Source organism: Barbus barbus (assembly GCF_936440315.1).
Source record: "Barbus barbus genome assembly, chromosome: 13".
Taxonomy (NCBI): Eukaryota; Metazoa; Chordata; class Actinopteri; order Cypriniformes; family Cyprinidae; genus Barbus; species Barbus barbus.
In genome coordinates, this window is record NC_136741.1 from 25,804,684 (window position 1) to 25,829,288 (window position 24,605).

General features: G+C 34.8%; 2 protein-coding genes across 2 annotated transcripts in view; one reads left to right on the forward strand and one right to left on the reverse strand.

The window, feature by feature from the left end:
- Window positions 1–10,618, forward strand: part of LOC306879420 (contactin-4-like) — a 128,857-nt gene extending 118,239 nt beyond the window's left edge. The window contains exons 15-22 of the mRNA XM_079432355.1: window positions 973–1,122; window positions 2,435–2,505; window positions 4,951–5,185; window positions 5,414–5,529; window positions 6,884–7,070; window positions 7,173–7,285; window positions 7,931–8,099; window positions 9,018–10,618. Of these exons, the coding sequence (XP_079288481.1) occupies window positions 973–1,122; window positions 2,435–2,505; window positions 4,951–5,185; window positions 5,414–5,529; window positions 6,884–7,070; window positions 7,173–7,285; window positions 7,931–8,099; window positions 9,018–9,109 (1,133 nt within the window). The 3' untranslated portion in view covers window positions 9,110–10,618. The remainder of the gene's footprint in view (window positions 1–972; window positions 1,123–2,434; window positions 2,506–4,950; window positions 5,186–5,413; window positions 5,530–6,883; window positions 7,071–7,172; window positions 7,286–7,930; window positions 8,100–9,017) is intronic.
- Window positions 10,569–24,301, reverse strand: LOC306879418 (putative RNA-binding protein 19). Its single transcript, XM_079432353.1, has 24 exons — window positions 24,146–24,301; window positions 23,536–23,718; window positions 22,480–22,608; window positions 22,240–22,272; window positions 21,929–22,154; window positions 21,546–21,826; window positions 21,400–21,459; window positions 20,420–20,498; window positions 20,270–20,341; window positions 19,929–20,135; window positions 19,685–19,815; window positions 19,484–19,608; window positions 19,296–19,392; window positions 19,102–19,212; window positions 17,029–17,229; window positions 16,833–16,905; window positions 15,760–15,926; window positions 15,575–15,635; window positions 15,342–15,421; window positions 15,166–15,221; window positions 14,089–14,208; window positions 13,739–13,841; window positions 13,478–13,598; window positions 10,569–12,274 (listed from the first exon to the last, which is right to left on the reverse strand). Exons 1-24 carry the CDS (start codon window positions 24,179–24,181, stop codon window positions 12,192–12,194), a joined length of 2,835 nt encoding a protein of 944 aa, XP_079288479.1. The 5' UTR covers window positions 24,182–24,301; the 3' UTR covers window positions 10,569–12,191.
- Between the last annotated feature and the right edge of the window lie 304 nt (window positions 24,302–24,605).

Genomic DNA, 24,605 nt, shown 5'->3' on the forward strand with positions numbered 1-24,605 from the left:
TTCATGGAACATGATATTTACTTAATATCCTTATGATTTTTGGCATAAAAGACAAATCTATAATTTTGACCCATACAATGTATTTTTGGCTATTGCTACAAATATACCCCAGGCACTTAAGACTGGTTTTGTGGTCCCGGGTCACATATGTGTATGTGTATATCTGTATGTTGTCTTTTATGTACACCTAGGCTGCATTTATTTGATGAGAAATACAGTTAAAACAGTAATATTGTGAAATATTGTTACTGTTGAAAATAACTGTTTTCTATTTTAAAATATTAATTTTTAAAATATTAATTTAAAATAATAAATATGTGGTCTTTTATGTTCACCAAGACTACATAGATTTGATCAGAAATACAGTAAAAACAGTAATATTGTGAAATATTGTTACTATTTAAAATAAGTTTTCTATTTTAAAATATTATTTTAAAACACTAATTTAAAAACAAATCTTTAAAATTATATTTTAAAATAAAAAAATAAAAAACACTTTCAATTTAAGGCATCCTTGCTGAATTAAAAAATGTATTTCTTTAATAAATATATTACTGACCAGAAACCTTTGAATATATGATAGATAGATAGATAGATAGATAGATAGATAGATAGATAGATAGATAGATAGATAGATAGATAGATAGATAGATAGATAGATAGATAGATAGATAGATAGATGCACCATATACAGTGATATAATAATGTAACACAACAATATAGAAAAAATTAAGTCACATTATATCTCTTGACCTCTTTGCTCTTTATTGTACTTTATAATTTGAACTGTAGGGTGTTATTTTTATCTCTGCTTTCACAGCACCTGTCGATAAGCCAGTTTTTTGTATCTTACCTACAGAGCCTATTATCTCACCGAGCTGGAGAGAGGTGCTTGTGTGAGCGTGTGGGGGGCTCGCTCCGGCTCATGAGGGGACTTGTCTCACAGTATGTGTGTGTTTTGTTTTGTTCCAGTGCCAGAGGTGGTCGGGGGCTCGCATCTGACTGCTACAGTCATCGAGCTTAACCCCTGGGTGGAGTATGAGTTCAGAGTTTTGGCAAGCAATGCAGTGGGCACAGGAGAGCCCAGCAAACCCTCGAAGAAATCCAGGACGAAAGAAACAGGTGAGTGCTTCTGTCACGTTAGTCTGCATGTGGCTCTTTCAATTAGCATCCTGTGGTGTGATGCACTATCTTCCGTTACTTACGTTGGAGGAGGGACCCAAACCAGAATATCATAGAGACTTGGAGGCAGTGCATAGCAAAAAGCTAAAAAGCACTTTAGCAACTACACAGCAATATCCTGCAATGCTTTAACATCCTGGCGGCTCATTTTGCATGGGCAAACACCACTCACATTTCTTCAAAAATGTAAAAATGTAGTTATGCATGCAGTTTTAAAGCCTCATATAAATTACTAAAAGCCTAAATGGAGTATTTGTACTTTAAAAAATTTATTTCTTACGCAGCAGGGCCATTTAAGTGAACTGTAAAAGGCAAAAGGTGATAAAAAATTGTGAAAAAGGAATAAATAAAAAAAATACACACGTTCTCATACATGCATGGTAATTTATAAATAAATATACACTAATGTTTTTGGAAGATTTCTTATGCTCACTAAGGCTGCATTTTTTATCAAAAAAAATGTATTTCAATGTAAATAACTATTTTCATTTAGATTTTTAAATGTAATTTATTCTTGTGAAGCAAAGCTGAATTTTCAGCAGACATTACTCCAATCTTCAATGTCACATGATTCTTCAGAAATCATTTTAATATGCTGATTTGTTGCTTAAGATACATTTCTTCATATTATCAACATTGAAAAGAATGATGTTGCTTATTATTTTTATGGAAACATGATTTTTTTTTTAGGATTCTTTGATGAATAGAACATTCAAAATAACAGCATTTATTTGAAACAAATCTTTTGTAACATTATGAATGTTTTACAGTCACTTTTGATTAATTCAGTGCATCCCAGAAGAGTAAAAGTATTAATTTATTCGAAAATAATTACAGATCCCAAACTTTTGAACAGTATTTAAAATATAATTTTAACTATCAAGAACTGCATAAGGAAAAAGGAGTGATTAAAAATGGTGAAAAATTTACAAAATAGTGATCAAATAGTGACCAGCATCTAAAAATATACACTTGTTCTTATACCTTCAAATATTTTTAAACTTTAATCATATCAGTTTTAATTGTCAGTTCATATTCGAACTTCTAAATCATATCATTTAAATGTTCAAATAGAAATAGTGTCCAGCATCTAAAAATATAAACATGTCCTTGTACATTAAAACATTATTTAACATAACTGAAACTCAAATTATATCCATATTATTTGTTGAACTTTCAAATCAAATATAAGGATTGAAGTTATAAATGGTCAGACCTGAGCCGGACTGAGGAAATCTTTTCCTTCCTCCAGTTCCCAAGGTCACCCCAGCCAACGTGAGCGGAGGAGGTGGCAGTCGATCAGAGTTAGTCATCACTTGGGAGGTAAGATGGTCAGTGCACTTCACTCGCCCGTCTGGCGGTGTGTGTGTGTGTGTGTGTGTGTGTGTTTCTCTCCCTTAGTGAGTCTTTTGTATACAGTCTCCTTTTGCAAACTGGCTAGACTCTATTGTTCCCTTTATGTGAGGTTTTCATTAATCATAGTAAAGCGGAAACACATAACACTTCATTTTCTGTAAGAGCTGCGCAGCAATAACTGCCGCTGTCATACAAGAGAAGCAGCGAAGATAATTAAATGGAGTTACCCTCCAATTTTTTGCGAGGAACTTTTCAAAGATTATGTTCTCTCTCTCTGTATCTCCTTTCATGAGACGTGTTCTATTGTTCAGGTTTGAGAGTCAGCTGGATGTTATCTATTGAGCTAGAAGTTTGTCACAGGGAGCTTGAAACTTCACTTCGAGAGTTTCTTGTTGTATTGTCTTTGAAATAAAAATGACAGATACCACAGATCAACATCTATTGTACTAGAGAATTTCATGCCTTCTTTTATTCCAAAACCACCATGTCCCACTAATGCAAGAAGTACAGGTGTATGTTACTGTACAAAACCTAGTGTCATGTTGTATTTTACCTTATGGTATAATAGGCATTTGTCTAAAGCAAAGGCTATTGCATAATGTTGATTTAAGTTACCTTTTTTTCCAAAGTATAAGACAGCATCTTTAGTATTTTTGCCGAAAAATGGCTATACTATAGTGCATTGCAACAAGCTCAGAAAAATCCTATCCAAGTTGACAGACAAAGCAAAATAGATTTAAATTTTGATCAATATTATTTTCTTATTATTTTATGTGAAAATGTTTAAATATTGTACTTCATGAATGGAAATGCAGTCACTAATATCACTAAAAATCATATTTTAAAAATATAAAATACAGTTAGCCTATACACTGAATACAAATGTAATTTATTTTTTTATGTGAAAATTATATATATAATACTTTTAAATAATACTAATATTAAATATATTTATTCTTTAAAATATAATTTTTAATATTAGTGACTGCATGTCTATTCATGAAGTAAAACACTTATTTACTTAAATAGGGAACGACCAAAATGTCAAAATTCAAATCAAGAATGAAATCTGACAACATTGATATAATATATTGTGCTTCTATAGCTGAGATCACATAAACAAAAAAATTAAATAGATAAAATGGGCAATAAATGTTAGAAAAATATTAGTGCTGTCAAACGATTAATCGCGATTAATCGCATCCAAAATAAAAGTTTTTGTTTACATAATATACTGTATATATTTATTATGTATTTATAAATACACATACATGCATGTATATATTTCTGAAAAATATATGTTTGTATATTAAATATATAATATAAATTTTATGAATATAAATATATACATGTACATACATGTAAATATTTTCTAAATATATACTGTATGTTTGTGTATTTATATATATATAAATATACACAGTACACACACACATATATATTATGTAAACAAAAACATTTATTTTGGAAGCGATTAATCGCAATTAATCATTTGACAGCACTAAAAAATATGCATTGTTAGCAATAAATGTTACAAAAAATACGCATTGTTATTGTTAGCTTAGTAACATGCACCAAACATGTTGAAATCAGTTGCGAGTCAAATGCTTTTTGTAGAGTTTCTAGAGTTTTTGCAGCTCCAAATCAGCCACATATGAGGTTTAATTTCAGCCACAGTGCAGTCTTAGAAAGCAGCTGACTGTGTAAGTTCTATACAATAAGGCAGCTCATAGGTTTTGGAACACATCCCGTTAGTTTTGGTCTCTCCATCGCGAATTGTTTTTTCCACAGCAGACACTGGAGAGAGCGCTTGATTACAGGTGCATTTTTATTTAGCCATTAAGCTCTCCCGCACAAGTGTGCGAGCGTGAAAACATAATCTCTCCCCTTCTTTGACTCACATGCCATGGTTTGGAACTAATGGATGCTATTTTCTGGTGGTCTCAGTGTTACAGCACTGCATTACTGCATGGTCAGTGGCAGACCGAGACTTCAAACAAAACCACCATGATATCATTACCTGGCAAAACGATTTCCTGGGAGATGGAATCCCTCTCTTGCTGAAGAGGCCGGGATGACAGCTATCGCGCCGCAGCACAGATTAGTGCGGAAGGATGCGCCATCTGATGCCTGACAGGTGTCAGAGAAGTCTTGCGTCCTGTCGTCTGTAGGAAAGATGGGAGTGTTTGTGCGTAAACCCCTGAGTTAATAGAAAACACACCTTACAAACAAGTTTCGTGATTACTCGGATAGAAAAACCATGACATTTAGATGACATTACCATGTACATGTCCAAAAACGTGGTTGTTTTTGTCTGTTATGTGCATATGTATAGATAACATTTTGAATAGGATTCATAATACAGGTTATGTTGTGTATTGTAGATGTATGTGCTTTATTTGTGGGTTGCAGCCCGTTCCTGAAGAGCTCCAGAACGGGGCAGGGTTTGGCTACGTCGTTGCTTTCCGGCCCTTTGGTGCCACCGGGTGGATGCAGGCGGCAGTTCCCTCTCCTGAAGCCTCCAAATACATCTTCAAAAACGAGACCATTTTACCCTTTTCTCCATTCCAAGTCAAAGTGGGGGTGTACAATAACAAGGGGGAAGGACCTTTTGGACCCGTGGTCACCATCTACTCTGCTGAGGAGGGTCAGTCACATTAACTGTAGCGTTTGGTTACATGCAACAGAGAAATTAAAGTCAAATGTACCTTTTGACATTTCGCTTAGCAGGCAGTTAATAGAAGCCAAGTTAACTGAAGTGAGTTGTGCCAGAACCCATTAATCATGGTCTGCCTTGTTTTTCAAAAAGAGTTGGACTTTGAAGACATTTGTTGAATTAAACGGTCTAATCGAAGAATTTCTCCTTCGAATCCAGAGCCTGGAAGGGCACCCAGTCGACTCAGAGCCAAGAGTCTTTCAGCTTTTGACGTTGAGGTGTCCTGGAAGGCCCTTCCCTGGAGCACAAGCAAGAAACGTGTTCTCGGCTATGAGGTACCCTAAAAACTGTCAGATTAAAGTTGCATTCATTTTTTGGCATTATATCATCATGATTTAAAAAAATTGAAATATTAAAATCATTACAAACATGAATAATGTGTACTTTTTAATTATGCTTTTAAAAAACTGAAGGATTCACTTACATTTTCTTCAAATAAATTGTTCTAATTACTGATCTATAAACAAGATTTTTTTCCCTTTAAATCCTACAAAATAAATATGTTGACGTGCATAATTAACATTGAGTAGCTCATGTTGTAAAATAATGGCTTAATTAGTACACATTAAAAAAATCTGATACAATTTAAAACTACTGATTTTTCAGTTTTGAAAAAAAAACGGTTTATTTATTTTAAATTTTGTTCAAAATATACAATTACTCTTCTGCTCAAATGTGTTTTTAAAGAATTAATTGTTTTATTCAGCACAGCAACAGCAAAATTAAATTGTTTAAAGGTAGCAGTAAAGATGTGTAATTTTACAAAATATGTATACATATGTAAACAAAAACTTTTATTTTGGATGCGATTAATCAAGATTAATCATTTCACAGCACTAATAATATATATATATATATATATATATATATATATATATATATATATATATATATATATATATATATATATATATATATATATAATATTTTTTTTTTTTTTTTTTTTTTTTTTTTTTTTTAATAAGTAAAGTTATAAAAACGTTTACTGAGCAGCAAATAAGCATATTAGAATGATCTCTGAAGGATAATGTGACGCTGAAGACTACTGATGCTTTACTCAGCTTTACCATCACAGGAATAAATTACATTTCATTATAATAATATTTCACATTTAATTATAATAATATATATTTTTTATCAAATAAATGTGGCCTTGGTGAACATAGCCTTTTAAAAACAATTAATTCACACCGACCTCAAACATGTGAACAATATTAAACATTAATAATACATTTGTGAGCTTAGGGAGTTTTTTCTGGGATTCTCTAGTTAGTGTTGTGCCATTCATACATTTTTGGCAAGTCATTTGCAAAAATCCTAATTATAAAGACCTTTTGTCCTCTGCTAACAAATACAAATTAGGTTTATATCATCATCCATCTCTGACTCTTCAGCTTAGAATGTCCAGAGACTTTTGGAGGGAAAAGGAAAATCAGTCAACCTGACAGTTGGGAAGCATTGCTCATGATGATTTGCCTATGACAGGTTCATTTCAATACGGCCACACTTCAGTGGCTGAGCAACCAAAGCACCTATAAGCTGATAGCCTGGAATTCAGATATGCCACAAAGAAAATTACAAATGAATTCTAGTTTTATTAAAAGTTTAATGTTTTGTCTTTCTCTGTAGTTGAGATACTGGGAGAAGAATGAGAAAGAAGACACTGCTAGTGTGCTAAGGACAGTAGGAAACCGGACAATGGCCATTATTCAGGGCTTAAAAGGAAGTACCACCTATTACGTAACGGTGAGGGCCTACAACACAGCAGGAACAGGACCACCAAGTCCAGCAGTCAATGTTACAACCAAAAAGCCTCGTAAGTAACTTTGTTCTTTTTAAAAAGATTAAGCATTGAAGTTTAAGGGTAGTAACACTTATTGTATTAGATTACTGTTTTAAAGTTTCTGTCTTCATCCAGCCCCCAGCCAGCCGCCCTCAAAAGTCATGTGGAATACATCAAACTCCAAAATCATTCTCAACTGGGAACAGGTGAAACCTCTGGAAAATGAATCCGAGGTCATGGGATACAAGGTAAGCCAGATCGTCTTGCAGAACCAAAGAACTTTGTTTGCTGTGTAGCATGCCTAACAACTCTTTAGCCTTAAATACATTCACAATATGACACAGCACCTTATTGCTCAATGATTAAACAGCTTGCAGTGCTTTAGCGCCACCAAATGCTCTGATAAGTGTATGACAATGACTCTGTCGGTTTGTTTATATTGTTTAGTAGAATTTAATCCTGGTATAAAAGCTATTCGATATCTTTCATGTCAAATATTCATATTAAATATTTGCATGCTTGTGTAAAAAAACTTTTTTGCTTACAAATATAGAATTTAGTGATTTAGACTGATTAGCTCTTATGCAACACTCTTAAAATAAAGGTGCTTAAAAGGTTCTTCGCAAAAGGTTCTTAAAGAACCATCTCTTTCTTACCTTTTTATAATCTGAAGAACCTTCTTTTGCCACAAAGAGCCTTATTGTGAAACAGAAAGGTTCCTCAGATGTTAAAGGTTTTTTATGGAACCATTTAGATATAAAGGTTCTTTTGAAGCCCCTTTATTTTTAAGAGTGTATCTACATTTCCTCATCAGCCGTTAAAATATCCCATATCATTCTGATAACAAGTGGAACGATGTAAAGGAAGATAATTGTTTAAAACTGTAATTGTAGGTACTGTATAAGCGGAACCAATTCAGCAGGCCCAACATTATGGAGACCAACACCACCTCAGTGGAGCTCTCGCTGCCCATGGATGAGGAGTACATCATTCAGATCAGGCCTTTTGGAGAAGGAGGGGAAGGCAGCAGCAGCCGACAGATCACTATTCCCAGAATATCAGGTAGATCGTCCTCTGCTAATTGACTTATTTTTAATTCCGTTTTGATTTTATGCTATATTTTATTTAAGAGGGAAAAGGTTTAAGCTTACAATTTTAGAAATAGAATGCATTATAAATATAATATTTCAGAGATGATGTACAATCAACTGGTCATTATCACATAATTAAATTCAACAGGGCGATCAGACTTCAATTAGCCTGAAGGGATTTATTTTGCGCTAATGACCGGCTGACTGTACATTATCCTGATGATTACATTATGCTCATCAAATAAATTAATACATGGACATGAACTATTCATTAAGTGATTTTCCTATGTGAGCAGAATTATATGAATATGAGAGACTTGAATATAAAATGCAACCACTGTTCAAAACTTTTTAAATAATTAAAAATCTCTTATGCTCACCAAGGCTAAGGCTGCATTAAAAATGCTATTACAGTACAATAAAAAAGTAATATTGTAAAATATAATCACAATTTAAAGTGTTTAATTTATTTTAAAATGATATTTAATCAACGTGTAATTTATTCCTGTGATGCAAAGCTGAATTTTCAGGATAATCCAGTCTTTAGTGTCACGTGATCCTTCAGAAATCATTTTAATATGCTGATTTGATGCTTAAGAAACATTTATTATCACTATGATTTATCAATGTTGAAAACACTTGTGTGGCTTAATAAATTAGTTTTTTTTTTTTTTTTTGGATAGCAATGAAGATGTCTTTATTGTCACTTATTAATTATTTAATGTGTCATGCTAAATAACAAATCTTTGAGATAACATAATATAATTCGACCTCCTAAAAATTGAACAATTGAAGCATCACTGAGTTGATGTTAAATTATGTGCTTGTTTATTTTAGCACTCCACCGTTTTGTCTTCATTCATTCTTTTGCTGATTCATTCTGTTTCAGGTCCCAATGCCATCGGCTCGGCTTCCAGTGTGTCCACTCTCTCTGCTCTCAGTACAATAGCTCTCTCCCTCACAGCTCGCACATCTTTATGACAGAACACAGCGCGGGCCGCTGACTTCAGACGAAACGTTCTTCCTCGAGAGGAGACTGAGAAAAGTGACTCAGACAGATCGATGAAAACCCATTCATACAAACCAGAGGACCTACGTGAACCATAATGCTGGGATAAAGAGAAAAAAGAAAAAAAAAACGGGTGTGTGGGTCGCTAGCCAATTCAAAAAAAGATTGAAGGCTGATGGGATTGAATTTGATGTTACCAAAGCAGCTTTAAAGAAAAAAACAAAATGAAAAAAAAAATTGAGGAAAATGTCACATGCTTCTTTTGTATGTACGACATATCTTAGCTTTTTACTTTTTTGTTTGATCCAGTTCTGTCTGTTCCTATTACAGTACGCCGGGTGTGTAGGAACTGCTTTAGATGCATGTCATGTACAATGTTTTGTAAGAGAATGCAGGTGTCTGAAACTTAATCATTTAGAGCGAGACATATTTGGCTGAAAACCAGCTAATCATCACAATATGACGGTCCTCTGAAGGTCACACGCACTTACAAGCTAAGAATCTCCAAGGACTTCTTACTGTTTACGACACGGGAATACTTGCACTGAAACCACATCTGGAAGAAAGTGAACAACAACAAAAATCATCCTGACCAGAAACTCGAGAGAATGCTGCTACAAGGCCAAGTTGGGCATTTGTCACCTCCCTCCTTACTGGTCAGCAGCAAACGGACACCAGGCGTTGACACTGGCCGTCTCTTTTTTCCGTCATCTTCTGCTTATCTGTTTGTGTCGCATCTAGAGCTATTCTTTGCCTTTTGTGTGCCTCATTGTGTGTTTTTTGAAATCCTCAGGTCCTCAGAAAAGCCTTAATACATATTTCTTAGCATTACCTACTTAGATAAGTGCTGGACGCCAGGGCTGTGAGCGGCTAGTCAAGCGGGATGCTGGGGTTTGGGTAGCTGGTGCGAGTTTATTGCTTCCATGTTCCATATTATGACAGCCTTATGCTGTTCCTCATTGTTTCAAGGCAATACGGTGTGTGTGTGTGTGCGTGTGTGACCTCTGCTAACGTAGGGGGCTCGAGCTCTGCATTTTTTTTTTAAATGCCATGTGGGATTGGTGCGATGAAAGCAGCTTGTCATTTCTTGAGGTGCAAATACTGCTTAAAGGGACATGTGGAGCTCTGAGACTGAGTGAAAACAAATGTATATGTAAATGCTTTTTTGTATATTCCAGATAATTTATATTTAAGTGGACATCAAAGTTTCCTACAAAACTCATCTCGGTTTTTATCTAACAAACAGAATAGACGTTTCTTAGCTTACCGTGGCTCTGCATGTGGATGTATTCATTCCATTCTTGATTCATTAGGTACTAACCGATGAACTTTTGACAAAAGGATACAAATACAGTCATCCAGTGTGTATCGGTGTGTCTGTCATAGCCAGAATGCTCTTTCTCAAAGCAGTGCTTTCCACCAAACTTCTTTGACTTTATCGGAACTCCATTTATTGAACCGTATAACTTTTTCCTCCAAGGTTCTCTGTTTATACTGGATCACAAAATAAATTACATTAATGATCACACAAATGTGGTTATAAGGTGCTTAATAACAGTTCAACCAATACTTTTGTCATTTGCTCACCCTCACATCATTCCAAACATAAATGACTTATGTTCACAACGGACAAGTATATTAAAAGGTATCCATATTACTATATTACGCTATGTTCCAAATCTTTTGACGCTTTCTATGAGAAATAGACCTTGAGGCCAAACAGTTATTTGAGTATAGCATTGGTTTACCCAAATATGAATATTGTTGTCGTTCCAAACCTTTATAACCTATAATTTATTCTTCTGTGGAACAAAAAGATATTTTGAAGGTTGCTTTTTTTGGTAGGGTTTGAAACAGTGCGAGAACAAAGTTTTATTTTGGACAAACTGTTGCTTTAAAACTTATTTGCATTCCATATGCATAAATCATGGGAACTTTTGGGAAAACTCGATTCCACCTCAAAGCAAGAAAAAAAAAAGTTTTAATCATTTTGATAAAGTCAGTTGCAGCCATGTTTTGAGTTATAAGGTCACAACTGGGAGATACAAGTCTTTGTTTTTCTCTGTAACCATTTACAAAGTTGGCAAGTGTTTGATGCATAGTGGTGTAAAATCTGCTCTTTGTGTAGTGTATTCCAGCCTTTAACCATCTGGGTTTTGAATGAGATGACGGTAAGGAAAAATGTAAATGAAGACAGAATTTGCATTTCTGGATGAAAACAAATGATCAAGCAAATTAGACATTTCAAAACTGATAATATTACAGGTTGATTTGAAAGCACGTGATAGTTGTGATGCAGTGCACTAGAAAGTCCACTATGTGATGTGTAAGGCATCTTCTGTGTAGACCAAGACTGTTTTGACCTCGACTGTACACATAACACATTTTACAACGCGAGGTTTCTAGTGTAATTACTACCCTAAAATAGGAACATTTCCAGACAAAATTATTTACTGTCACATCAATAAATACAGTATGATCCCAAAAATATATGAAAGCACTTGTCATTTCTTGAATACAACACTGACCAGTGTCCAGATTGAGAAGACACACTGGAAAAGACTTATATAACAGTGAAAAAAAAAAAAAAAGCGGTTTTACACTATTCTTAGACTACAATAGACACATTTTATGTCATAAAATGATGTTGAAGGAAACATTTCCAGTTGATATTTTGGTCAATCACTATCGTGATTCTTCAATGTCAGTCGTGTCGCAGCAGAGTATGAAAGGTCTCGCCCCTCCGTGACGATTAAAAACAGCTAAAGCAAACATGGCCTTTGGGCGTCTTTTCAAAAGGACTCCATCGTCGAGTTCACCTTCAGCCAGAGTTGGTCTGCGGGGAGACGCTGTGTTTAATACACTGACAGCAATAACAGAGATGATGTATGAGCATATAATAAAAAGCTAATTGGGAGCATCTGGGGCCAAAAGGAAGAATTCCTGAAGAGACCGAGAAGCAGCTGTTTAAGACGGAGTAATAATAGAGATAAATGGAGTTCCACTGGATGATTTAGTCTCTTATTGATGCTGGAGGTGATTGACGGCTGCTATTCACTCCCCGTCTTCCTCCCCGACCTCCATCTGCTCCAAGATTCCCTCTAACACCTCCGCCTTCCTCCGCTTCTTAGGAGCATCTGAGAGAGATGATGAGAGGACAGATTTGTGCACAGATTTGTTTTAATTCAATTAAAGAAGGGAAATGACTAGAATTGCAACCAGTGTTGGGGAAACTACTTCAAATTAAAAGTAGCTTGTGCAGTTTCCACGCAGTTAAGCAACAGTCAAACTACAATTTGGAAAAAGTATAGAAAAAGTTAGCTTAATTGTTGTTTTAAATTTTGTCAGACTATTTAAGGGGGGGAAATCTTTAAAATGATATATAGAATACTGAATAAATCTATACTGATTTTGAAAGTATGTATCTGGCACTAAAACTATGAATAGACTATAAATAAAATCAGGCATTGGTTTAATTGACTAATAAAATGAAAAGTTGTAACAAATGACTATGATAATTTAGTAAATTTTTTTATTTGATTATATGTTTAAAAAAAAAATCATTTCTGGAAGCAACAAGACTAAATTTAACAGTCACTAAATTATACAGTAAATTAAGTTAAAGAACAAAACCTCAAATAATATTTGTTAATATTTACAGAGTAGTTATATAAATATTATAAATATAATTACAGATAATAAGGGTTATATAGAACATTTACATACAGAACAATTATTTTCAGTAATATTTAAAAAATTTTAATCAAATAAACCTAAACCTTTAAACCCCCAAAACAGTAGAATTTGGGGGAAAAAGAAAGGCACACATGGGAATTCTGAGAAAATACTGATAGTTTTCTCTATTGAAAAACGGTGAGTAATTAGCAATTAATAAATCTGTTTTATGAAGCAGCCAGTTAATTGAAATCACCTGTGTAACAAACTGATTCATTAAAGTGCCAGAAAACTGATTCATACTGCAATGCTACCAGAAATATCTTGTTACTAAGAAAACTTGAGCACCAAATCAGCGTATTAAAATTATTTCTGAAGGATCATGTGACAATGAAAGCTGGGGTAATGGTTGTTGAAATCTTTGCCATCACAGGAATAAATTATATTTTTTAATTTATTAAAAGAGAAAAGGGTCATTTTAAGTTGCAATTTTATTTCAAAATTATTTCAACCTTTTTCTGTATTATTTTTTTCTTTTTGAAAAGATCTGAGCAATTGTATGGCTACTTTTATTATAAGGTTAATGTGGCAAAAAAAGTTCCCAAATCAAAACTGCTTGCAGCTGTCTACACTAAATAACTGTGTGTATAAAGCAGAGATTTTACCATGAAAGTGTTGTGCGGTTTTCCGTCGAAGGTCGTCCACAGTCTCCTCTGCATCCGCCCACTCCAACACCAGCCTCCTGCCGTAAAGATGGGTACTGTGACACAGCGCCGTGAACGCTTTCTGTAAGAAACACGCACAAAATCAAAGCTTGGGTTAGATGTATGCACATATTGGACAGGATCAGTGTTGATTAGTTGTTTCACAGAAATACAACTTGACTGAGAAAAGAGACAGAAAGATACAGAGACAGATGCACCCACCTTGGCATCCTGTTTAGTGAGGAAGTCAATGAAGCCAAAACCACGGTGGGCTCCACCAATCCCTTTCTTTGGCAGGCGGACTGTCTTCAGTTCTCCAAACGTACTGAAAAAAACACACGAATCCAACATCACATAGTGTGCCTGCACTTCAAAACTCTCAAATCTCACATGACTGACTATTTTACATGAATTACCAGGGTACCATGTCCAAAACCATGTTATGATCATAATCATTTTTGTTAGTGAAAAATACTCGCCAATAATTTCCAAAGGCATAAATGTTCTGTGTGATATACACGAAACACAATAAACACACTACAAATGCCCATTAAATGTGAAACAAGACTCACCAGAAGAGTTCTCGCAGTTCTTTGACTGTGGCCTGGAAGGGGATGTTTCGCACCAGGATCTTCGAGGTTGTCTGTTTCCTGCCGGTTTGCTTTTTCTTCTTGTGTTGCGCCACACCTGACCTGCAAAACCAACAGGAGGAAAAAAGCTGTCACTCATGAGTGCGACTAGTGTCACTGTGCCTGTTATTGAAATGGCACATAAAAAAAGCATTTAAAAGCAGTGACAAAATAATCTAAAAATAAATAAAAAATTTACACTGTACATAATCATTTGTTTAGCATAACTACCTGAATTCTACATAAAATGGCACAATTTCAGCAAAAGCACACTGGAATTGTTTTTTATTTTTTAGGTAAACCATTGATATAATAAGAACAGGTGAATAGGGTTTATGCACATTATATACAGTATATAAATGGTACTCTTATGAAACTTTGCAAAGTTTCTCATCACTTTCATTATAATGCATTTTATATTAGAAGTTGCCCCCAAAAACACATTCATGTGCAAGGCCCTAATGCATTGCTTTTGTATGCATCCTGAAAATATATACATTTTCAGCAATGTTAAACCTATTCCATGAGATTTTTACATAACAGATTGTTCATGTAATCTTTCACAACCCTTTCAAAACCCTAATTTTACAGAGAAGTTCAATATTTAAAGAAAAGTATAAAAACTGATTCTTTTATAAAATCATGTAACAGTTGAAAGAAGTATTTGGCTATAATAATGTACAGCTTCAGCACTAGTATTTTCTGCTCTGCATCAGTTACACCTGCATCTCCTGCAAAGCAAATCATATTTTACTTAAGCATTATATGTGAATTTGAAGTCTGAATTAATGAAATAAAACACAATCTTCACATGCTTGACTAGTGTAGTCTGATTCATGATGAGCAAATGACTCTTATGAGCTGATTCCTGAATCATTCATAAATTGATTAATTCTTCACTGAATAAACTAAATTCATAATCGGTTCCCTTAAAAATGACCCAAGAGAGCTTGAGGTTTGTGGAACCCTGTACCTACACAGCACTTAAAGGTTTAAGACACAAAAGATGCCTCGACTTACTTGACTTCTCTTTCTGCTATTTTCAGCTCAAGCTGGTGTTCATCTACTTTACAGTGCTGCAAGAAAAATGAAAGAAGTAGTGAAAAAAGATACCTGAATCCATTTCATCACATGAATATTGTGCATAATAAGAGTACATAAACACAGAAATGAAACTGCAGCAGATGGTCATTTACCTGCAGCTGTCTCATGGCTTTCTGTGCCGCCTCTGGAGTTTTGAACTGCACAAAGCCATAACCCATTGATGATAATTTACCTGAGATAATGACAGAGAGACAAAGAGATCAAGGTGAGATTAACACAGTGAGGAAACAAGATGCGAGACATGATAAAATAGATAGAAAGCAAAAAACTAACAAATACACAAATGAAATCGATATGGTAAATATGCGTGTCTGTGAAAACAAACCTGCTTTATCTCTCTTCTTTGATATTGTGCAGCTTTTCATCACACCACATTTAGAAAACGTCTGTCAAAAGAACACAATGAAAGTCATATGGTGAGAAATAGGCCGTGTTTACACCTGTTATTAACATAACATCCGTTTTGGGTGATCTGATCACACAACATGTCGTTATGGCCTCTGCGCTCACCTCACGCAGTGTTTCCTCTGATGTGTTAAAGTTGAGGTTTTTAATGAAAAGAGTCGAGCCGGGCAAAATCTGCTCGTCCTCCTCCTCATCCTCCTCCTCCTCCTCCTTCTCCTCGTCCTTTTTGGTTGAGTCATTGTTCTCAACAGATGCAACTTTTGTCTGAGGCCCTAGGAGAAGGATGGACATGAATGACAGTATCAAGTATCAATAAGTGACAATAAAAGGCATTTATAATTTTACAAAAGATTTATATGCCAAATAAATGCTTCTGATCTTTTCATTCTTCATCGAATCCTGAAAAAACTATCACGGTTCCCACAAAAATATTAAGAAGTACCACTTATTTTGTAATAATTTATTAATAATTGATACGTTCTGGAGGATTATGTGAAACTGAAGACTGTAGTAATGGCTGCTGAAAATACAGCTTTGTCATTGCAGGAATATTAAAAAGATATTCATGTCAATATTTGATATATAAACAGTTCTTGACTGCTATATTATTTCACAATATTATAGTTTTTAATGTGTGTTTTTTTAAGTATTGGTGAACATAATATTTATAAAAATTAACATTAAACAAACATTAATAATTAATACTAATTTATTGTTAGTATATGATATCTAGTGCATTAACTAATGTTTTAAATTTATAATAAATACATTTCAGAATTTAAATTTCCTTGCAATCTATTCCCACACATGAACTTATGAAACTAATACAGTTCTAAAATACATTTTAAATCAAATACAAAATAATAAAAACATAATACTTCGTAGCTAAAAGTATCATCACAGTAGCCAAAATATTTGCATGCCATGGGCAGGGCTTGTGTTTGATTACTCCTAAAATGTACAGAGATTTCCATGGAATTCTGATGAAGATTTCGAATTTTGAATGATTGGAATTCTCTGCAGATTCCTTGAAGGGATGATTATGAATTCTCATGTTGACATTTTAATAAATGGCTCGGTTATGAACATTTGAGTCTTTAAACATACATACCCTTCATAGAAAGATGAACTGCTGTTTCAAGCACCCGCAGGCTGATATGTCAGGATTAAAGGATTACCTGGTTTAGGTGCTGAGGGAGTTGTAAAGACCGCAACAGGAGCCCACTCCAGATACAACGGAACATGCTGGAACTGAAGTGGCAGACCGTATGATATCATATTATGTTGCAAGTTTTATTAAACTAATCAAAGGCACAAATGTATTTTTATGATTCAGCACTTTTTTAGAAGTGAAAACAGTAGCTTCCCACTGACCTTGGTGTATGCAAGTTTCATGAAGGCCCGTTTGGCTTCAGTAGGCTCCAGGAACTCCACTACAGCAGTGAGGCCAGATGGGGGCAGCAGAACTCTTCCCAGAGACCCATGGGGCGAGAACAGAGCCTCCAGCTCTGCGACCTGCACTCCTGAGGGCAAGTTCTTCACCAGGATCACAGAGTTACTGCGCTGACCTGATGCCTAAACAGATGGAAATCACAGACACACATATACATGATTCATGCTGATAGAAAAAGAAACTATAGATTTGCACACAGGAGTTGTCAGGTTTTTCTGTGCAAATTGAGCAAACTGTGGAGTTTTGATAAAGAATTGGAATTCAGGTGATTAGAACGCTATGCAGAATCCATGCAGGCCTAATTATGAATAGTTCTCACATTCTCATTTAAATAGATGGCTTAGTAATAACATCAGTGTTTCAAATAGGAATACACAATATATTTGTATTATATCAGCAATTTACATTTACATTTATTCATTTAGCTGACGCTTTTATCCAAAGCGACTTACAATTGCTATATATGTCAGAGGTCGCACGCCTCTGGAGCAACTAGGGGTTAAGTGTCTTGCTCAGGGACACATTGGTGTCTCACAGTGGATTCGAACCCGGGTCTCTCACACCAAAGGCATGTGTCTTATCCACTGCGCCATCACCACCCCCAGCAATAAGGCGATATTAGATTTTTTTTTAAATGTATTGATCTCAGTTGATATTGGATATTCACCATATTTTAACATTCGGATTACCTTAAATTATCTAAATTTACCTAAATTAACTTGTAGCATTTAAAATGACTGATTTTAATTTAAATTTTTCGATTTTTCATTTATTTTACACACAGTATAAAACATTAATATTAGCTAAAATATGAAAATAAATTAGTTAAATCTCTTCCGCCAGAATTTGAATATTGGTGCATTCCTAATTTAAAAAAAATAAATAAAAAAATAATAATAACAATAATATATATATATATATGGATATCACATACATGCATACATACATACACACACACACACTCACAGTGGATATAAAAAGTCTACACACCCCTGTTAAAATGCCAGTTTTCTGTGATGTAAAAAAATGAGACCAAGATAAATAATTTCAGAACATTTTTCCACCTTTAATGTAAACTATAACCTGTACAACTAAATTAAAAAACAAACTGAAATCTTTTAGGAAAGGTGGAGTAAAAATAAAAAAAATAAAATAATGTGGTTGCATGAGTGTGCACATCCTTAAACGAATACGTTGTTGAAGCACCTTTTGATTTTATTACACCACTCATTACATTACTCATTACTACATTAAAATTACAGAATATTACACAGGCATAAGCTACTTAAAATAAAGTATATCAAGATTGTACTTAAGTGTACAAGTAACATGTAACGGACTCGGCCTCATATGTGTAACAGTAGCTGCCTATTACATGTACATAATTACAAACTGTAATTACAGACTGTTCCATAACTTAGTTACATGGTAAGTACATTTTGTTTCATGTACAACGGCTACTACCAAGTAATTAATTAGGTATTTACTCTGTATTATGACACCTTAAAATAAAGTGTTACCGAAGTCTCTTATTTTCACCATAGCTGCATTTTCTTGATCATTATTACAAAAAAGGAAATATATTATTACTATATAAATCACTAATAAATAATTATTACAAAAAATTATTACAATTTAAAGTAACTATTTTCTATTTTAATATATTATAAGATGTCATTTATTCCTGTGATGCAAAGTTGAATTTTCAGCATCATTAATCAAGTCTTCAGTGTCATATGATCCTTCAGAAATCGTTTAAAATTGTTTAAAAAAAAATGAAAATAGTTTTGCGGCATAATACTTTTGTGGGAACAGTGATATATTTTTTCAGGATTCTTTGATGAGTAGAAAGTTCAAAAGAAAAGCATTGACTTGAAATAGAAACGTCTTGTAACTTTATAAAATGCTGTCCTTGCAGAATATTTCAATTAATTTCTGAGAAACCCAAACCTTTGTCTTTAACTACACATGAGAGCAAAGCACACATACTATACCTGACTGAATGAGTCCAGAGACACTCCATTGTCCAGGAGAAACTGTCTGGTCTCTTGTACAATTTGTGTCTCTCCGAGGGCCATTCTCACAGCCAGGCTGCCATCAGACTCCTGAAAACAAACACAAATCCAGTGTCACCTATGCTGATCCTCTCCAGAACCTGAGATACCATTTTTAGATCCCAAATACTCACGTGATCTAACACTTGGCTCTTGGTCGTGTTGTATTTCTGAGCGATGGCATCGGCTACTGCACTCGTGCCCAAAAACAGTGTGTTCCAGTTATGAGAACTGTGTAAGAAACACAACAGAAAAAGGGTGAACACAATTGAAATTTTTCCAATAAATGTTTTAAGCTCTAGATGGTTCATCAAATGCTGACCTGCCACTAGCGGCTTTGTCTTTGGCATCTTTCTGCCTCTTATACGAGGAGCTGCCTGGAGCGTTGGGCCCTTGATCAGGCTTTTCCTTCTTCAGTCTTGAAGCCATGACGTGCAGAACCCGTCCCTACAGGATCCAGACAGTTATAAGCAAGCAAATATAACCACACAGACACAAATGAAGGAAAGGATTGGATCAGTACCTGGAATACGTGGCCATCCAGTTGAGCCAAGGCTGAGACTGCGTTCTCTGGAATCATGTATGTCACAAAGGCAAAGCCCTTGGGCTTCTTAGTCAGACTGTCTATGGGGAAAAGCACCTCAGAAAGAGGACCTAATAGAGACACAAGAATAATGAGTGGTTTTTTAAACACTGATTGAGATATGATGTGTGGCTGATTTCCCACATTGTTTAGTGCTGATAATAAGGTGTGTCATGTGACTCACCATATTTAATGAAGACTTCTTTCAGTTCTTCTTCAGTGCACGTGTAGGGCAGGTTCCTGACAAAAAGTCTTCCCGATTCTGCCACATCTTCCTCTTCCTCATCATCCCTCAGCTCGTGAATAAAATTTCTTTCCTTCTCACTTCTCTTTGCAGACCTTGCATCATTTTTAAAGTTGTTGACTCTGAACACTTCAATATAGCGCAACCCTGTGGGTTTACACAGATATGCATATGCATTGAGATCCTGAAACCAGCCCTATTTGGAGTACTTGTTTTCAAACTTGTTATGCTGCTTTTGGTCACAGCTGTGTACTTGTCAAAGAGACTGAACAATTGCTTACCCATGTAGTCTTTGTTAAAGCGCAGGGCCCTCTCGACCTCTGCCTCTGTGCGCAGGTCCACATAAACATAACCTTATCACAGGAAATTTGACATCAATTCAACGGCACATGAGTGACATCTCTAAATCATCTACAGACAGATGCCCTTACCTGATTTGCGCCCATCTTGGTTTTTGCCAAATCGGATGGCTACAGGTTTCAAAGGTACCATAAATTCTCTCACTTGTTGCTACAATGAAGTGGTAGACCAGAAAGATAGGCAAAAATTAGACAAATAAAAAAAATTACTGTCATTGTCTGAAAATTTAAATGAAATAATTAATTTTTTTAATGTTTACATTTAAAGCCAGCTCTCTTTTTCAAATAAGATATTAGAGCAGAATCAATTTGTTTTATAATTAGCGGTGTACAAATATTGCAAGTAGCTGTTGAACAGTACGAAAAATTGTACATTTCTCTTATATTTAAAATGTACAGGGGTTTGCGGTCAGCATCATAAAAAAAATTAATAATTCAAAAGTGATATTAAAGACATTTATAATATTACAAAAGTTTTCTATTTCAACAAATGCTGTTCTTTTGACCACTTCATTCATCAAAGAATCATTAAAAATGTTTTAGTTTCCAACAAAAATATTCAGCAGCACAACTTTCAGCTTCAGTCATGTGACACTGAAGACTGGAGTAATAGCTGCTAAAAACGTAGCTTTGACATTATTGGAATAAGTTACATTTTAAAATATATTAAAATAGAAAACAGTTAGTTTGAACTGCAATAATATTCCCCACAATTAGATTTTTCTGTATTTTTGATCAAATAAATGCAGTATTGATTGGCACGAGAGACTACCAACACCAAACTTTTGAACAGTACTGTATATTGCTACTATTATATTATTAGGAATTTAATAAACATAAAACTAAAATGAAACCTTGATAACAGTCTTTATTAAACTCAAGTCAGACCATAAAAATCTGAGTTATAATTAGTGGATTTGAATGATTATATTGATGTTATACTGTGAGGTTATGTGTGTCTGAAATAGTTTATTGTGCATGTCACTGTAACATTAATAAAGGCTTATGTAAACAATGAAAAGTTCAGAATCGATCAATAACCAATATCTCACCTCTGTGACGTTGAATGGAGCACCTCGGAGCTTGACTGTGAACTCTGTGCTTGGCTCAATCTATAATAGTGTATGAACAACATATACAAATGAGCCTCTAATAGCCAAACTCTTCCATAATAAACCTCCTGTTTTATCACACTGACCGTGTTCTGAGCTGCTGGTTTTGTGCTTTTCTTGTCACCGCTCTCGTAAGCACTGTCTGTGTTTTGGACCGGGGACCCTTCCTCTTCCTCTTCCTCCTCCTCTTCCTCTTCCTCCTCCTCTTCCTCATTCTTATCAGCAGCATTAGCACTGTGGCCCTCTTTTTCTTCATCCTCATCTGCTTCCATCTCTTTCTCATCCACCATGTCTGATTTCTCCACAATTTTGGAGCGAAGATAATCCATATCAGACAGATCTTTCTTCAGTGCTTCCTTATCAGTCTCTGGAGAAAAAAACATTTGGAGAGAATGAGAAATCACAATTATGCACTCAGAAAGTCAGAGGATCATCTGGGATTTTCTAGAAGTAAGCACAAAGTTCTTACCTTGTTTACCCTCTTCATCATCCTCAGCATCACTAAATTCCTCCGATTCATCAGAGTCAAAGTTTAGGTAATCATCACTAACAGCCGCCTTCTGCTTCTGCTGCTTCTCCTTCTTCTTTTCAACTCCAACAGAAGTCACTTCTGCAGTGTCATTGGCCCAAGTGGGCACCTGTGTGCGTTTCTGGTGCACAGCGAGGAACTCCTGGAAGCTCTGGTCTTTTTCAAGCTGAGGATTATAAATGACATTTTATACAATGTCTGCATATTTATTTGAGTATGATATATGTCATGCAAAAGAGAGGCATACTTACATCTCCAAGAACATTCAAAGGCTTCTTCTGCTTCTGTGGAGATGGAGTGACAGCATAAATTCAGTTTGATTTATTTATAATGCACTTTTTACAATATTATTCCAAAGCAGTTTAATGAAAACAGACAAATGGATAAAAAGAAAAGAAAAATCAATGAGACCATCCAATAAATCTCTTTGTAAATAAAAGGGAATAGATCAGTGCAAATATGGAAAAAGTGACAGAGCAGAGCTGAATAACCTTTTCATGTTTTTCTGCTTGTTCACATGATTTTTGTTCTTCTGTATCTTTGTTTGATGATGGCTGATGTGTGTGTTTGCTCCAAGGTCTGGCTTTGTTTGGGTCTCCAATATCTGTGCAGAATTCCACCTTATTCAGACAGATGAGTAAGAATTAGAAGACAAATGTTTAAATATACAGTGGAGGCCAAAATTATTAGAACACAAAAATATTTTTAGTTGGTGAAAATTCTAAAGTCAGTTATTTCTATATTTTGCTGTAGTGTGTCAGTTGGACATATCAGTTTACATTTCCAAACATTCATTTAGCCATTAATTTGTAAATAATCCAGTGAGATTTTTTGTTTGCACAAGGAGTCTGACAACAGCCAGTGCTCCACACAGAGATCTGATCTCACCATCATCCAGTCTGTCTGGAATGACATGAAGAAACAGAACAAACTGAGACAGACTGAATCCAGAAGAACTGTGGCAACATCTCCAAGATGCTTCAAGAAATTTACCTACAAAACTACAGTACTGTTAAAGGCACTTGTGTAAAAGTACTGTAAAATGAGGATGCTGTCAAAAATAAAGTCATAAGTAAATTTTCTTTATCTATTAACTTCTATTAACTCAATTAAATCAACATTTGGTGTGAGCATCCTTTGCGTTTAAAGCAGCTTTTGCTCAGGAAGCTTTGCAGGTAGGTTTCTTGAAGCATCTTGGAGACGTTGCCACAGTTCTTCTGGATTCAGTCTGTCTCAGTTTGTTCTGTTCGTCATGTCATTCCAGACAGACTGGATGATGGTGAGATCAGATCTCTGTGTGGAGCACTGGCTGTTGTCAGACTCCTTGTGCAAACAAAAATCTCACTGGATTATTACAATTAATGGCAAAATGAACGTTTGGAAATGTAAACTGATATTTCCTACTAACACACTACAGCAAAATATAGAAATAACTGACTTATAAAAATTTTTAGTTGGTGAAAATACTAGTGTTCTAATATTTTTGGCCATCACTGCATGCATGCATACACACACACACACACACACACACACACACAGTCACTTACAGTAACTTTAGATGTGTCCACAAAGCTCTTGTTGAAATGTTTCATAGCTTTCTTTGCATCCTCCTCTGTCTTGAAGCCTACAAATCCAAATTTGCGAAATCTACCATCTTTGGTGAATTTCAACGTACAATCTGTAAGCGTCCCAAAATCCGCAAACATCGTTCGGAAACGTTCTTCCTTCATCTGAGGACACAGAATAAATAAAACTTCAACTTTTTATTTTAAATGAGACCACACACAGTTCAAGCCCACAATGCATTTGAATCACTGCCTGAGAGCGCTTATAAGAATTAAATAAACTCTTTTTAATTATATTAATTACCCTTATAAGAAAGTACAGTGGCGGTACCATGTTAACGTTACACTGAGGTTATCAAATAATAATAATATCATCGTACTTTAATATATACACCATGGCATTTAAATTGTACTCAAAAAAGCATGGCTTCGGTAACTCCACGACACCACTTCAAACAAAACATTGTTGTACCATGCTACTTTTTTGTTAACTAGTGAATAAACGTGTTTAATATGTGAGCACATCTTTGTAGACGCATGCATCTTTGACAGCGGACTTACATCATATTCTAATATCATTACAGATACTCACCCCGTTTGGGAGGTTCTTGACTATTAACCTTGACATCTTTTCCGATCCCGGTGTGAGTTTATCCAGTAAAATAACAATATATTGTTTTATCAACAATAAAGCATGGAGCGCTTCAGTGAGTCGCCATCTTTACTATGTGACGTAAAGCACGTGACCAAAGGGGCTCCCTCTTCAGGACATAAGTGAAATGATAGAAGGTACGTATTTCTGTAAATCTTTGAAATATGTAAATTAAGTATCATCTTTTAAACATTTCGCTTTTTATTTTACATTAATGTCTCTATTAGGTAAGTCTGTATCTATTTCCTAACATAACATAGAACTATTGTGTTTTTTTTAACTCATAATCGACAAAAGATTATATGAAATGTTTAAAATGCAGCTCTGTTGACTATTATCTTGTATGTAATTTTATCTAAATCATGTCAATCTTTTCAAAGTCATAATTAATGTCTGTAAT

Bases quoted from the DNA above. Each gene is read 5' to 3' on its own strand.
- LOC306879418 (XM_079432353.1), bottom strand. From the start codon at position 24,181: ATGTCAAGGTTAATAGTCAAGAACCTCCCAAACGGG. The intron at 22,273-22,479 runs GTTATTCAGCTC...CCATCTCCACAG, and splicing joins AAGCAGAAAAACATGAAAAG to AAGCAGAAGAAGCCTTTGAA. The intron at 13,842-14,088 runs GTGAGTCTTGTT...TGTTTTTTTCAG, and splicing joins GAACTGCGAGAACTCTTCTG to TACGTTTGGAGAACTGAAGA.